At 38.4% G+C, this 17,388-nt stretch overlaps 1 protein-coding gene across 10 annotated transcripts in view; it reads right to left on the bottom strand.

The window, feature by feature from the left end:
* The window catches only part of WAC (WW domain containing adaptor with coiled-coil), a 93,448-nt gene that overhangs the window by 39,387 nt on the left and 36,673 nt on the right, over positions 1–17,388 (bottom strand). For all 10 annotated transcript variants that reach the window (XM_058436586.1, XM_032144464.2, XM_032144504.2 and 7 more), the window contains one exon: positions 159–265. In XM_058436586.1, coding sequence (XP_058292569.1) covers positions 159–265 — 107 coding nt within the window. The remainder of the gene's footprint in view (positions 1–158; positions 266–17,388) is intronic.

A 17,388-nucleotide genomic window follows, 5' to 3' on the forward strand; every position in this document is an offset into this window, starting at 1 on the left:
CTGGTTTAAAATAGGATAATAATAACATCAAATAAACACATTAAGACTGTGACTGAAACATTTAAAAAAAAAAACATTAGATTTTACAAGACTTGCCATGAGTTTTTTTTTGCTATAAATTCCAAAGAAACAATATTAGACATGTTTATAATACTTACTGCATCTGAAGTTTTGCTTGGGTTATTGCTTGGATTAGAAGAATGTGAATTTGAACTATGAAGAGCACTGTGGTTGTGTGAATTTTCTTGTGGAGAGTAACTGGTCCCTTAAAAAAATAAAGAACAAAGTGAATTACAAGTAAATTGTATTTCATGTTTAAACTGTTTTCTATCATACTAGATATTACTGTATATCTCTAAACGAACATCTTACATAAGCATTAGGAATATATACACAGTCATACTTTTTATAGTATATAAAGTATCTGTGAACCTACTAAAGATGTGGCTTTAAAATATTATACATAGTTGTTATCCTGATATGCCCTGGAACAGCAGCATGTAACAGAACCTTTTTGAGAGAAACAAAATCTTATCTTTATCATCTGTAGCAACTTCTGGGTTTTCTTAAAGTTTTATTGGACAAAAACAGAAGTACAATGTGCACAGGAAAAATGCACAAGAACTCAAATGATACAGAACTAAAAGTCACTGTTATCAGTATGTTTTTGCAACTGTATTTCAATTTCTTAATAGTTTCCCCATTTGCCTTTTAATAGTCTTGACAATTTTTCAAATAAAACAGCATCAACTTTTTTCAAGAAGTTAAAGAGTCTTAGGGAAGGTGCTCACTTGTAAGATGATAAAGACATCAAGAGTCTTTTCCTAACAGGTCCAACTCTATCTAAAAATTGCTTAAGAGTAACTCAAGTTTTATGAAAATCTGTATATGTCAATGACCAGAGAAAAAAGTTTCTCTTGCTTTAAGAAAAAGCAGGGTATAAAAATCCAGACTTGCAAAAACACTTGATGAATGACACAAAAAGGTTCACCACAGAAGTCTAATGTTAGTATTTCAATTTCATTCCTTAATTTTAGATTTTTCAGCAACAAAGTAACATAATCCAACTGGTATTTTTTTTTAATAAGTGATCTGGGAGTGGCATGGAGGCTACACCATTATGAACAAAAACTGGAAGTGCAAAGAGCAATTTAAATGCTCCAGTGGTCCAGGAATTATCAGTTAGAACCAGGGTGGATAAAAGTAGAAATGAGTTAGGATATTACTTCAATCACTAGAAACAACTAAATGTTAAGAGGAAAGGTGAAGTGAGACAGATGATGACTATAAGGTTTTAGATATCCAAGTGAAAATGGTAAGCAGATTAATACAGATCTAGGAATTCAGAAGAAAAGGTGTAAGTAGATGTAGATTTGGAAGTCTTTTCTATTAGAGGTCAAAGGTAGGAGAGGCGACTAACTGCTTTGCATGTAAGCAGCAGGCACTAAAAGTTCATGGAAGAAGTAAGAGTATGGCAGGAAAAAAGGCAATGGCCAAGATTTACCCTCAGATAAGGGTCTGCTTATAATGGAAACTACAAGCAGATTCAAAGACCCAAGAAAGCTAGTGATGTCACAAAAGATCAAAGAGAATTACCTAAGTACAATGGTTACTTAAGAACAACGTAAGTGGTATGATAGAGGACATTTCCTAAGAAGCCTAATGGGCTCTTCTACTTACTTTGATTTCATCTTGCTGTATTCTATTTATATAGTTAGAATACCTTAAACCCCCTTTTAAATAACAGGAAGCAAGAAATAAATCCTCAATAAATGCTCTAAGAATGAACACAATCAAGAAGAAATCAGTCAAAAATAAGCTGAACACTTTGGCAGGCCGAAGCGGGTGGATCCCCCGAGGTCCAGGAGCTCGAGACCAGCCTGACCAACATGGTAAAACCTCACCTCTACTTAAAATACAAAAGTTAGCTGGACGTGGTGGTGTGTGCCTGTAGTCCCAGCTACTCGGGAGGCTGAGGCAGGAGCATCACTTGAACCCGGGAGGCGAGGTTGCAGTGAGCTGAGAATCATGCCACTGCACTCCAGCCTGGGCAACAGAGCAAGACTGTCTCCAAAAAAAAAAAAAAGGGGCTGAGTATGCAGGAAAAGTTAACAGAAGCCCAGAAACTACTATCTTTAGAAAGGCTTTCTGGCACAGCTGGCCCCTGACAGATATGTGGGAATCTAGATTTCCAGAGGGATCTCATAACCCTAACTGATAAAGAGGTAAAAGAAGTGCTCACTGAGGCCAGGCACAGTGGCTTGCACTAGTCCCAACTACTGAGGAGGCAGAGGCAGGGGAATCCCTTGAGTCCAGGAGTTCAAGACCAGCCTGGGTGATATTATAATGAGAACCTGTCTTTAAAGAAAAAAAAAAAAAAAAGAATCGCTCATTGTACCCAAGCTGTTTGGGTATATAATATGGTTTGTACTGAACACCTGCTTTCCTACTGGAGTCTGAAATTTTGGTACATGCAAGGCAAAGAGTACCTATATAACTCACCAAATCCAGTAACAGCCGTGCACACTAAATCTCTAGTGAGCTTCCCTGGTAGACAACATTCCGTAAGTGTGTCACAATTTGTTGCCGGAGGAATTAAGTGCATCCTGTATGACTCTCTTAGGCAAGAATTCTTGGAAGCTTACACCTGGATTCCTTCAGATTTTGCCCCATGTGCCTTTTCTCTTTGCACCTGTCCACTGTAGTAAGTCACAGTCATGATAATGACTATGTTGACTCCTGAGAGTCTTAGAGAATCACCAAACCTCACAAATGGTTTTAGGATCCCAAAATGCTTAGTAACAAAGGAAAATTAATGCTTCAAGTTTTAAAGAAAACATGAGATCTATGCTGAAATGTCTACTTTTCAGATATAACTCCGAAGATTTTTTATAGCCGGGCGCGGTGGCTCACGCCTGTAATCCCAGCACTTTGGGAGGCTGAGACAGGCGAATCACAAGGTCAGGAGATCAAGACCGTCCTGGCCAACACAGTGAAACCCCGTCTCTACTAAAAAATACAAAAAAATTAGCCAGGCGTGGTGGTGGGCGCCTGTAGTCCCAGCTACTCGGGAGGCTCAGGCAGGAGAATGGCGTGAACCTGGGAGGCGGAGCTTGTAGTGAGCCGAGATCACGCCACTGCACTCCAGCCTGGGCAAAAGAGCAAGACTCTGTCTCAAAAAAAAAAGAAACAAAAAAAATCAGATTTACAACTGAATATAAGAAGTAGAATTAGTAATATGGACTACTAGAATATATATGCACTACTCGCAGAGTTGGGATTTCCATGAAAATTTCCATAAGTTTGTCGACAGTAATGGAAAAAAAGCTAATCTTACTGACTGAAATAAATCCCAGAGTAATCCATTAAAAAGCCTGGGTTAGATACCCCACTCTGACATTTATTTGCACACATTCTTGAACAGTATGTTCTATGCTTACATCTATGAAATGAAAGTGCCACATTAAAAGTTTACTGAAAGACACGACAGGTATTCTACAAATATAAGGTATATTACAAATGAGGGCTATTGACCTCTCATGAGGTTAAGATCCAGGAATTCACTCCGCTTTAGTGACTATTCCTGAAGTCAATGAAAACTCAAATACTGACAAGCATTCCAATTAATTATACCTCTAAAGAAATGGTATGCCTTCTACCAGCCTGATGGAACTAACCAACTAACTTTTAGGTCTAGTGTATGTGTTTTCAGAAGGCACAGCATAATAAAGTCATAAGCATCAAGGCACACCAGCCTAAGACTTCTCTAAAAGAGAAAACGGAATCAGTTGTTGATGGGAAATTATTTTCAAAGACAGGAGCTCTTTGGATAGGGACCAGATTCCACATTCTATGGAGATTTACTCAGACTGCTTACCAAAAACAAAACTTGAAATGGGTGAGGAGTAAGATAAAGATATTTTTGTAAAAGACTAAGAATAAACTAACATTCTTAAACAGATTTCAAATTCACATTAAGAGGTTTTATACAAAGCATGGCAGGCAATACATCTTTAGATTCCGACTAGAAGGATACCCTTTGGACCTGAAGGTAGCGCAGATTTGCCCCTGAATAAAATGACAATAAGGTAAACAAAGTTAAATGTCTCAGAATAAAAGCTTCAGCTTGTATTACCTTAGATACTTTTTTTTGGTATTTCATTTGAGCCTTTTACTTTCTCCGTGTAACTCTTTCCAAACTGAAGTAATACACAAGTAGAAGAACAAACTGATTGTGCACATCCTCCCCAAGGCTGGGGTAATGGTGGTTATGATTTTCTAGAGCCATACTGAGAAGAAGTGCTACAACACAAAATTCCTTTTAAATCTCCTATCTTAAAATATCACATGAATTTTTATATGCGACCCCACAAGTTTTAGATTTCTCTTATTATAATACAGAATCTAAGGCTAAGAGAAAGAATATAGTAAGACTTCTGAACATATCCAGTAAGAGCAGAACCCATGCATAAAACTTGAACTCAGAATTTCAATCCCAAATCCAGTGAGTATTCAAGCATACAAAGGAAGATAATATATACATGCTGGTGAGAGACAGAGTGCATAAAGGGTACTTTTTACTGTATAAACAGCATTGTCTCCATTGCTTCACTGGGTCACACACTGACCCAAAAAAGAAACGGAGGCAATGCCGTTTATACAGTCAAGTACCTTTATGCACTGTGTATATTACCAAGGAAAAGCTCACTATTTAACGACAAAAAAAAAAAAATTCATCTACCCAAGAAATACTGTATCAGTGAGTAAGTGGGATAAAAATGTTTTTAAATGTTGTACATTTAAACCAACCTCAAGAAATTAAAGTTAGGACTGATAAAGGAGTCTAAAAAAAGGATGCTATTGGGAATGACTTGGTTTAGGGAGAAGGGCAAGACAGATATAGGGGTTCTATACTTCAGCTTGCAACCTGAAGAACTTAAATGGTGAGCAAAATTCTCCCTTCCAGTGCTTAGCTAGGGCAAATTATAAAATGGAGATGTAACAACATGACTGGATGCTAGTTTCAGACCAAGGGTCGGTACAAGAGAATGACATTTTCCCTGACAAAATCTTCAGTATTTTTGACAGAATAATCCCTATTTGGCATCTTCTGAAACTTCAGAAGCTAAAATTTAAGGGTGAGAAGGACCCTATAGTTTCAAAGAGTGAGGGCCTAGGAGAATAATCAGAAAATGGTCCAAAAAAACTCATTGAAACATACCCGACTCAGCGAGAAATGGACATTAAGCAATTACAATGCCCTTCCATTTACAAAAGAGAACCAGGATATTAGGAGTAGGGAAAGCAGAGGGAGGATATACAACTCTATACGATTAAATGACAGTGGGAAAGGCAACCAGCTTTCAAAAAGGTGGAACAACAGTTTTCAGTCTACTCGGGAACAAAATACTATGGCATTTATGTCCTTATTCAGACCTTGACAACCGCCAGAATTTATTGCCAGATCCACAGACTTAGAAGTCTTAGTGTCTTTATTCTCTTTAAGACACTAAGGAAGGAATAGGTATATCTGCATACTAAATGAAATAATTCAAAGACATCTACTATCCCATATTGCTTTCAGACAAAAGCAAAAATAGGACTGAATAAAGCTCAGTAGTGAATCTGAATCTTTAGTATATTAAAAATTGTAGATTTCAAGGTTGTCTTTCTCAGAGATTCTAATTCATGGTAATTTTTAAATTTGTTTTGTTTTGAGACAGGATCTCTCAGTTACCCAAGCTGGAGTGCAGTGGCACGATCTTGGCTCACTGCAACCTCTGCCTCCCGGGCTCAAGAGATCCTTGTGCCTCAGCCTCCCAAGTAGCTGGCACCACAGGTGTACGCTACCATGTCCCACTAATTTTTGTATTTTTAGTAGACACATTCACTTTGTTGGCCAGGCTGTTTTCGAACTCCTGTCCTCAAGTGATCCATCCACCTGCCTTGGTCTCCCAAAGTGCTGGGACTGCAGGTGTGAGCCACCATGCCTGGCTTAATACCTGAATTTTTAATAGGCATTCCCAGGATGGTTCTAGTGTAGTTAGCACCCAGGCCACACATAGTGAAAGGGGGCCAGGGATGCCTACTGTGCATTATACATGTCTCCCAAAGAACTGTCTAACGTCTGAAAACAAGCTGCTTATAATTAACTGAGTCTAGAACCAAAATCTGCTTAGCACAGCATGCTAAATTTTCCAAGAATATAGCTGATATGCAAATTGTACTGTATAAAGCTTAGTTCTTTTTTACACATGAACCAATACAACTTTAGTTTATAATAAGGTCATTTTTTGGAACTTTTATCAAAATGTCCACTACTTGGAAAAATCTCACCACTGACAATAATGCTATATATATAATACATCTGCCTTATATCTGTCACAAACAAATGACATTAAGTAGATTCCTTTGTTAACAGTTAGGTCCAAACACTGAAGTGGCAGAGATAAACGCAAGACGAAACACTCAACAAATTTCATTGTTTAAAAAACAGTACTGCCATATCTTATCTTAAATATACATATATGGCTACATATTTTTAGCACAGTGCTACAAAGAGTTTGTGAAAACTACACATAACATTATTTCTATGTGCAGGTAGTATATGTTATGTATATATTACTATGGCGATTTTATACCATACAGTCATGTGCTGCTTAAAGACAAGGATACGTTCTGAGCAATATGTTGTCAAGCAATTTTGTCCTGCAAACATCCTAAGAGTGTACTGATGCAAACCTATATGGTATAGTCTACTATACACCTTGGCTATGTGGTATAACCTATTGCTCCGAGGCTATAAACCTATACAGCCTGTAACTGTACTGAAGACTGTAGGCAACTATAATACAGTGTTAGTATTTGTGTATCTAAGCATATCTAAACACAGAAAAGGTACAGTAAAAATACATTATGAGATCACCTTCACATACACAGTCCTTCATTTATGGAAACATTATGCGACAGGAGCGTTTAAAAATGGGAGGCGGCATGTGCAAAAGAATGAAACTGAGTTGTGTCTGAAAAGACGCTATCAAAAAGTGAAAAGACAACACGTAAAATGTTGCTAATCATGCATCTGGTAAGACTTTTATCTAATTCTACCAGTAAAAACTCTACAGCTCAATAAAAATAATCTGATTACAAATGAGTAAAAAATCTGAACAAACATTTCCTCAAAGATGACATACAAATTGCCAAAGCGCATATCAAAGATGAACAATGGCATTAGCCATTGGGGAAATGCAAACCAAACCTGCAGGGAAATAACACTTCACACCCACTAGAATAGCTATAGTCAAAAAGACAGGCAAAAACAAGTGTTGGTGAGGATGCAGAGAAACTGGAACCCTCTCATCCACACTGCTAATGTGAAAGTAAAATACTGCATCTGCTTTGGCAAACAGTCTGGTAGTTTCTGAAAATGTTAAGCATAGTTATCTGTAGCCATAAAAAAGAACAAAATCACATCATATATACAAATACAACATTGGGTACTTGAGGACATAAAGATGGCAACAACAGAAACCGGGGACTACTAGAAAGGGAGGAAAGGAGGAGATACGGGTTGAAAAACTAACTGTTGGGTAATATGCTCAGTACCTGGGTGATGGGATCATTCGTACCCCAAACCTCAGCATCACTCAATATTCCCAAGTAACAAATCTGCAAATGTTCCCAACTAAATCTTACACAAACAAAAACTTAAACACAGGATATCCTCTATTAGTTGAAGATATACACAAAATACTAGTAATAAACAAGTGCTACAATCCTGGGTTAAATAGAACATCAATATTTACCAAATAATAAGCTCTAGGTACCATTAACAGTTAGGTCCAAACATTGAAGTGGCAGAGATAAACACAAGATGACACACTCAACAAATTTCATTGTTTAAAAAACAGTACTGCCATATCTTATCTTAAATATATATATATGGCTACATATTTTTAGCACAGTGCTACAAAGAGTTTGTGAAAATTACACATAACATTATTTCTATGTGCAGGTAGTATATGTTATTATGTATACTAACATTCATTCAAACATCTACTTGTGTACGTAAAATGTACTGGCACTGTACTGGCAAACAAGAATAAAGCAGTGAAAAAGAGACCAAAAAAACCACCAACCAACCAATCAGTTACATGAGCCAGCAATTCCACGCCTAGGTACATATTCAGAAGAAATGAAAACATATGCCCAAACACTTGTACATGAATGTTCATAATGCATTATTCTTGGCTGGACACAATGGCTCATACCTGTAATCCTAGCACTTTGGGAAGCTGAGGCAAGCGGATTGCCTGAGCTCAGGAGTTTGAGACAAGCTTGGGCACCATGGTGAAACCCCGTCTCTACTAAAAATACAAAAAATTAGCCGGGTGTGGTGCTGTGTGCCTGTAGTCTCAGCTACTGAGGAGGCTGACGCAGGAGAATCGCTTGAACCCAGGAGGCAGAGGCTGCAGTGAGCTGAGACTGCACCACTGCAGTCCAGCCTGGGCAACAGAGTGAGACACTGTCTCAAAAACAGCAACAGGCCGTGCGCAGTGGCTCACTGCTGTAAGCTCAGCACTTTGGGCAGCCAAGGCAGGCAGACTGCCTGAGGTCAGGAGTTTGAGACCAGCCTGGCCAACATGGGGAAACCCCGCCTCTACTAAAAATACAAAAATAAGCCAAGTGTGGTGACGCATGCCTGTAATCCCAGGTAATCCCAGCTACTTGGGAGGCAGAGGCAGGAGAATCACTGGAACCTGGGAGGCGGAGGTTGCAGTGAGCCGAGATCTCATCACTGTACTCCAGTCTGGGGGACAGAGTGAGACTGTCTAAAAAAAAAACAAAAAACAAAAAACAAAAACAAAAAACACATAATGCATTATTCTTAACAGCCAAAAAATAAAAACCAAATGTTTACCAATTGACAAGAAAATGTGGCATAATCATATAACAGAATCATTTAGCAACAAAAAGAAATGAGTACTAATACATGCTACAACACAAATGAATCTCAAAAATATGCTAAGTGAAATACCCCAGTCACAAAAGATCATATATGGTGTGAGCCCATTTATTCAAAACATTAAGAATAGACAAACCTGTCGAGACAGAAAATACAGTAATAGTTTCTTAGAGCTGAGGGTGAGGAGGGTGTTGGGGGATGACAGTTAAAGGGTTTGTAAGTGATGTAAATATTCTAAAGTTGATTTAGAACATTGGTGACTAATTGTGAATATGTTAAAAATCAGTGAACTATACACTTCAAATGGCTGAATGGTATGGTATGTGAATTACACATAAATAAAACTTACGCTCCCACCAAAAAAAGCAATCTACTATACTTTACATGTGACTTTAATTTGTCTAGCTTAGACACAGTCCTTAATTCTTCAGTTCTCAACACCTAATCCCATGGGATGCTTTGAATAGAAAGTGGTGCACCACTGTGAATCTGGAATAAGCTGTATTCCAGATAAGCTGTACATTCTCTTATGGCTTAAATGTACCTTACAGGCTCTGAGAATTACTGGAGTAAAATTTTAACCTAGGAAGCGAAAGCCTAAGTACTGATATATAAAACAACATGGGTGAGCCTTGAAAACGCTAAGTGAAAGCAGCCAGTCACAAAAGACCATATACTGTGTAATCAATTTATATGACATATCCAGAAAACAAAAATCTAGAGAGACAGAAAGCAGATCAATAATTGGGGAGTTGGGCATTGAGAAGAAAAAATGAAAGTGACTGCTAATGAATATACAGTAATTTGGGGGGGGAGAGATGATAATTGGTATGTGAATTTCATCTCAATTTTTAAAAATAACCAGGAATTCCAGACCAGCCTAGGGCAATATGGGGAGAGATTCTGTCTCTACAATAATACTAACAAATATCTTAAAAATAGAAAAAAAATAGCCATGTAAAATATTTTTTAAAAGAGATGGCTGGTCTAACCAAGAGCCACTCCTTTAGTGAGACTAGCAATCAGGCAATCTGGGCTTCAGTTCAGATTTTGCCTCTACCTAGGTGGGGGCCCACCTGTGGTCACTTGTCAAATAAGATATTGCCTGACACTGTACATGGCTGAAATAATCACAAAAAGTCTGAAATGAGATACTTATGAATGCTTCTAACTTCTTTTGACCCCTGCCATCTGACTTTTCACTAAGGAATTAGCTAAGATTTCAAGAGTAAGCTTTTTGTTTTTGTTGTTGCTGAGACTGAGTTTCGCTCTCGTCGCCAAGGCTGGAGTGCAATGGTGCAACCTTGGCTCACCGCAACCTCTGCCTCCTGGGTTCAAGCCATTCTCCTGCCTCAGCCTCCCAAGTAGCTGGGATTACAGGCACCCACCACCACACCTGGCTAATTTTCGTATTTTTAGTAGAGACGGGGTTTCACCATATTGCCCAGGCTGGTCTGGAACTTCTGACCTCAAGTGATCCGCCCGCCTCCGCCTCCCAAAGTGTTGGATTACAGGTGTGAGCCACCACACCCAGCCAAGAGTAAGATTTTTAGATCCTTTATACATTCTGTATCTCCTCTCCTCTATCTCCCACTCTATTTCTTGGTCATGTTTGATTTCTCAGCTTAAATGTCACATCCTCAGAAAAGCCTTTCTTGACCACCAAATTTAAAGCAAGCCCCCATCATAGCACACATCTCTCCTTAATGGCTTTTTTTTTTTTTTTTTGGAGACAGAGTCTCTCACTCTGTTGCCCAGGCTGGAGTGCAGTGGTACGATCTCGGCTCACTGCAAAATCTGCCACCCAGGTTCGAGCGATTCTCCTGCCTCAGCCTCTCGAGTAGCTGGGATTACATGCACCTGCCACCGTGCCCGGCTAATTTTTGTACTTTCAGGAGAGATAGGGTTTCGTCATCTTGGCCAGGCTGGTCTTGAACTCCTGACCTTGTGATCCACCCGCCTCGGCCTCCCAAAGTGCTGGGATTACAGGCCTGAGCCACTGCGCCTGGACAATAGCTACTTTTATGCAGTGTAATTACATCCTATATTGTTCCCTGTTTTCTTATTTTTAAATTAAGTAGTTATTCTAAGGGAGGAAAGCATTCCTCTGAGAGAAAAAATATAGGTTAGTGTAAAACCTTAAGTTTTATAAAAATTTATCAAATTATAATAAGATTCTTAATATAGCTAAAAAACTGAGTATTACCCCTTTTCCAAGCTGACTGATTAGAGTTACAAGAACAGAAGGCAAAAAGAAACAGAGGCAGGTACCTGCATACACATAGGTGTCTCCAAGTAATTTTACCTCCTGACCCTAATTAACCAAGAAGTGGATTTCAACTTTGGAAGCCACATGGAACTCACTTCTCAATCTGAGAAGGAGTGAAAATGAACACAAAGCAATCTTCAAGTACATGCTGCGTTTTCATCTGTCTGAGTTACACTAAGATAGTAAGGCAAGCTACAAAAATCATCTCACACAGAAGATTTCAACTTGGTACAGTAGACAACAACCTTCAGTCAAGGGACACATTATGAACAACAGCATAAAAGTAGGAAAGTACATGGTGATAAAGATCCAGAGGGCAAAGTACAACAGTCTGACAGGAACACGGTTACTGTACCGGCGATGTAACGGATGTGTAAAGCTGTTATGCTAGACTACTAAGGGGCCTTGGATACTAAACTAAAGAAAGAACAGATCTCATCTTCTGAATAACAAATTCTCAAAATTATTTACTTTTCACTTTTAAGCATTTTTCGATGCTTCTGAATAGTACTCGTGGCATCACAAAAAAGCACATTAGAAGTATGTATTTAAGGGCCAGGCATGGTGGCTCATGCCTGTAATTCCAGCACTCTGGGAGGCCGAGGTGGGTGGATCATCTGAGGTCAGGAGTTCAAGACCAGCCTGGCCAACATGGCAAAACCCCAGGTGTGGTGGCGAGCGCCTGTAGTCCCAGCTACTCGAGGAGGCCAAGGCAGGAGAATCATCTGAACCCGGGAGGCCGAGGTTGCAGCGAGCCGAGACTGAACTCCAGCCTGGGTGACAGAGCGAGACTCCATCTCAAAAAAAAAAAAAAAAAAGTGTATCTTTAAGGATAACACAACTAAAGAAGAAGAGTCTTTCTAGAAAAACAGTTATCTAATTTCTTCCCCACCTATTTAAAGCCACAGAGTTCTTTCCTTATATGGCTGGCTGTTCATCCTTCAGATGTTAATTCATAAGTCAGCCTTTCCCTGACCAATGTAACTACTCTGCCTACCTCACTGCCACTACTGTTTGAATCACTATTTCCTTATCACACAATTATCCTTTTATATATTGTATATTGTCCGTCTCTTCCACTAGAAGAGAAACTCTGAGGACAGGGATCTTCCTGACATGCCACTGGAATAATTTCATAATCACAACAGTGCCCAGATCTGACAGTAGACTCCAAAATAAAATAAATGCATGAATGAAAGTCCAATACTTAAAAGTGGAGCTGCTCCTATTGCAACAAGGATAGTGAGTGATTAAGGATCAACTCTTGGTTCAGTCTGCTCTTAGAACCTCTGGGCTCCATACAGCATCATTTAATAACAGGAGATACAGAGAATCTCTGCAGATGAGCTGCCAAAGGCTGGAGACAACAAATCTTAGTGTCATATTCAAGAATATAATAATCATCGATTAAATACAACTATTATAAGCACAGCAAAGTTTTAAGACAACACACTATACCTGTAATACCCACTAAAAATACTTAGAATAAAAGTTGGTAACTAGTAACTTTAAAATTACTCTAGCCTCCACTCTATTATCTGTACAAAATAAAATAAACTGGAATAGTGCTTTTCCCAAAAATATGTGGTATTCAAGAGAGAAAAAAGGTAGCATATTACAGCAGAGTTACCTCAAGGAAAACTGTAAGTAAATTCTCCCTTACAGATAAGACAATTTCAATACTGCTCATGTGTCTCAGTTGAGACATGTGCACACAAAGCAGCATTTATTCTAAAACTCCATCTGTTTTGGGTGCTTAGTCATCCTGCTTTTATGCTGAGGCAACCAGAGTGCATTTTTGGGTAGAGCCATTGATAACCCAATACTGGACACTTTTGGTGCTGTTGAACTATGAAATGGTTGTTTATTCAAGGGAAAGTACATATTGCCACACTGCCTAAACCAATTTTATATACAAAAAGAAACAGATGGAAATGTTACTTACTATAAGGTACTGTACTAAAGATAAAAACAGAATCTCAATGATTACTGGAGGGGAAGCCCCAACAAACCATATGTATGACAACATGCTCTAGACATATCTCTTCACTCTCCCTTCAGTCCCAATCTTTTCATTCCCCACCAACCTCCTTGCCCAACCACAGCTCTAGCCAAACTGAGATTATAGAAGTTCATTGAGGAACTGTTTCAAACATTCGGAGATTAATTCTCAGTGTATATATGCTCCAGAAACAGATTCAATCATAAAAGTAATCAACTGCAAAATGCTGACAAATAATAGAATAAGAGAATTCACAACTATACACACCCCTTAGCACAGGAATACAAAATGGTTGAATAACCAGACTGGCAAAAATATAATTCTTAAATGTTAATGTCTTTAAAATATGCTATCAAAAGAGAGCAGTTGATAACATTCAAACAGATTTTCAACAAAGCATTAACAACTAATTGTAGGAATAGATGAATGTTTCCTTAATATGAAAAAGTTTTTGCATAATGATCATTTACCACCAGGCACAAGAATGAAATTCTCATAAATCTATTTTTATCATTATTTTTAAAAACTGCAGTACTATTTTATCTGATTTTCTATAAAGAACAGTTATTAGTATCAAGAGGCTATAGAAAAACACTTAGAAAAGGTAAGTCTCCTTATAGTTTTTCTGTATGTACATCTTGTAACCAAAAATAGAATCATGCTACTTTGTGTGGGGATTTTTCTATTTAGTATCCAGGAACTTCTTCATTCATCAATAAATGTGCCTCTTACACCATCATTTTTAACAGCAACTCCACATGTACAATGCATATATTGTATGTAATCCACATGTACAATGCATATATTGTATGTAATCACAGGGACATGTATGTTCTCTAATTACTATTTATCTGGGTGTTGGAATTCCCAACTCATATAAAAAGAACTTAGGCCGGGCACAGTGGCTCATGCCTGTAATCCCAGCACTTTGGGAGGTCGAGGTGGGCAGATCACGAGGTCAGGAGTTCAAGACCAGCCTGGCCAGCATAGTGAAACCCCGTCTCTATAAAAAATTAGCCTGACATAAGGGGAATATCACACACCAGGGCCTGTCGTGGGGTGTGGGGAGAGGGGAGAGATAGCATTAGGAGATATACCTAATGTAAATGACAAGTTAATGGGTGCAGCACACCAACATGGAACATATATACATATGTAACAAACCTGCACGTTCTGCACATGTACCCTAGAACTTAAAGTACTTAAAAAAAAAAAAAAAATTAGCCTGGCGTGGTGGCAGGTGCCTGTAATCCTAGCTACTCAGGGGGCTGAGACAGGAGAATCGCTTGAACTCGGGAGGCGGAGGTTGCAGTGAGCCAAGATCCCGCCACTGCACACCAGCCCAGGTGACAGTGCAAGACTCCATCTCAAAAAAACAACAAAAAAAGAACTTAGCAGTAACTAATATTGAAATAATCATATGAAAGTTATCTTAAAAGACCTATTTCCAATTGACTTAAAAAGCCATTAATTCAGCAACTGGAATAATGTATTTTTGCAAACAACTCAGACGAATCAGACAGCAAATTGACACTGAAAATTATATTAAAAGGAAACTTTCAAAAAGATGACAGTTTGAGAATATGTTTCTGTATTTGTCCTCTATAACACCTATCAAAAATAACTAAAGGGACCAAAAAGAAAATGTAATCAAATCTAACAAGGCAAGTCATAACTCAACAAACCATCTCTGACAAATGGTTTCAAGAGACAAATTAAATCCATACTGAGGCCAGGCGAGGTGGCTCGGGCCTGTAATCCCAGTGCTTTGGGAGGCCAGGGTGGGCGGATCACTTGAGCCCAGGAGTTCAAGACCAGCTTGGGCAACATAGCGAGACCCCCATCTCTACAATGGTGTGGTGGTACCTGCCTTTAGTCCCAGCTACTTGGGAGGCTGGAGTGGGAGGATCACTTAAGCTGAGGAGGTCAAGGCTGCAGTGAGCCACGATAGTGCCACTGCACTCCAGCTTGGGCGATAAAGTGGGACCTCATCTCGAAAGAAAGAAAGACAGAAAGAAAGAACGAAAGAGAAAGAAAGAAAGAACGAAAGAAAGAGCGAAGAACGAAAGAAACGAAGGAAGGAAGGAAGGAAGGAAGGAAGGAAGGAAGGAAGGAAGGAAGGAAGAAAGAGAAAGAAAGAAAAAGAAAAGCCCATACTGAAATGCAGGAAGGTACAAATTCCAATTCTTGTCAAGGCTACGTATTTAGAAAACTTATGGCAGGCAGAAGAGGTGGGAGAGAAGGGTCATCTGTACCAATAAACTGCCTTTTTTGGCCCAATGATGTAGAGAATTCTCAAAAGGGAGCCCTGCGCCACCCTACATCTTTGCCTGGATCCCCAGGTGTAATCTCTGAGAAGAGACTTCATCAAATACTGTAAACCTTCAGAGTAAACATATAACCTCCTCACTTTATCACTCTCTTCCAAATATATGCCTTTCACACCTCTTTCCTTAACCTGGCCTCAGATTACAAACACCAAATTTTAAGGGCACAATTAAAATAGTGTCCAAAAGAGTAAGATGCAGAATCAGAGAGTATCTAATCATACTATCCACACACGATCCACTCAAAACACACATACACAAAACCTGTACAGACATGGAAGTGGGGGTATACAACATAAAGAAAATACTTCAAAAGAAATTTCAGGAAACCAAAAATTTTAAAGTCCCCCAACAAAAAAGAAAAAAAAAAAATCAGAGCTGGAATTTAGAGGAACTTAAGGAAAAAGATGAAATTATTTAAAAAATAAAACCACATTAGAAGTAGCAAAAGAATAACATGGCTAAAAGCAATGTCAATCATAAGGAAACAGAACAGAGAAATACCATAAAGCACATAGGACAAAAATGTAAAGTACTTAGAGATAAGATACCCAATATGAAAGATGAAGCCAATATATGCAAAACTGAAGGTCCTGAAAAAAAAAAAAAAAAAAAAAAAAAACAGGGAGGACATTCAAGGGGATAATAAAACAAAACTTCCCTGAAATAAAAGATCTGAATCTGCAGATTGAAAAGGACTCACCACATACCAGCAAAAATAAAGAACCGAAAAAAACTGACACATGTCCTCACATCCTGGTGGAGCTGCTGTTTTACCTATTAAAAAAAATTCTAAAAGCATCCCAGCAGAAGCACGTCACTTACAAAACAAAAATGGGCTGACGTTGGACTTTTCCACAGTAACACTAAATGCCAGAAGACAATGGAGTAATGTCTTATGCTAAGAGAAAAAAATTGGATGTGACCCAGAAAATTATTTTCCAATCTAAGATGTCATTCATGAGTAAAAGCAATAGGAAGACATTCTCAAATACATTGGGGGAGAGGAAACTACAGAATACAGACAATCATAAGAAAAATCAACATACATTCACAAATGGAGTAGCTGTACTTTGAAGACTGGCAGTGTACACCAAATCCAGCTAAACTCACCTGCTTACTGTCTGAGATCAATAGCCACTCTGATTACCATGTGCTTATTTTGACAACTTAATTTGTGTCCAAGGACTGACATTATAAATATTTACTCAAAATATATTCTTCACACTTTTTCTCTTTGTAAAAAGTCAACACTTGCCCCACCCTACTCCCAGCATATGCACACACACACGTGCACACACACACGTGCACACACAATACTCACTTAACAAACATTTAATTTACTGAACATTTACTATATGCCAAAGCTGGTATAAGACGCCAAAAGAATAAGATAGAAATTATTCTTCCCTGGAGCTTTGTCTGACTTTCCAAGCTTTATTAGGCATCAAACAAAACTGAAGTGCTTTTTAAGATTCAAGTCTCCTATGTCATCTAAGGCAGAGTAAGTAGCCTTCGGTACTGTATTTTACTCTAATTTTTTTTTTTAACACAATGGCAGTACTATAAGTATGAAACTTTGGTATAAATGTCAGATTCTAGATTGTGCTACTGCTTTCTGCACACTCTTTAACATTTTTAAACATCTCAAAAATACAGAGTGGCAGCAAAATCACCTGTGAAAACATACTAGCTCAAGAGTTTGACAGGCTCAAAATAAATTACCTTAAATACATTAAACAAGAAGTATATTTGTTATACAGTATGTACTGATCAAAATTAAAGTGCAGGTTGTACAGAAAGAGTTGCTTGTATTATTTTATGA

This window comes from Hylobates moloch, unplaced genomic scaffold (genome assembly GCF_009828535.3).
Source record: "Hylobates moloch isolate HMO894 unplaced genomic scaffold, HMol_V3 SCAFFOLD_3, whole genome shotgun sequence".
NCBI lineage: Eukaryota > Metazoa > Chordata > Mammalia > Primates > Hylobatidae > Hylobates > Hylobates moloch.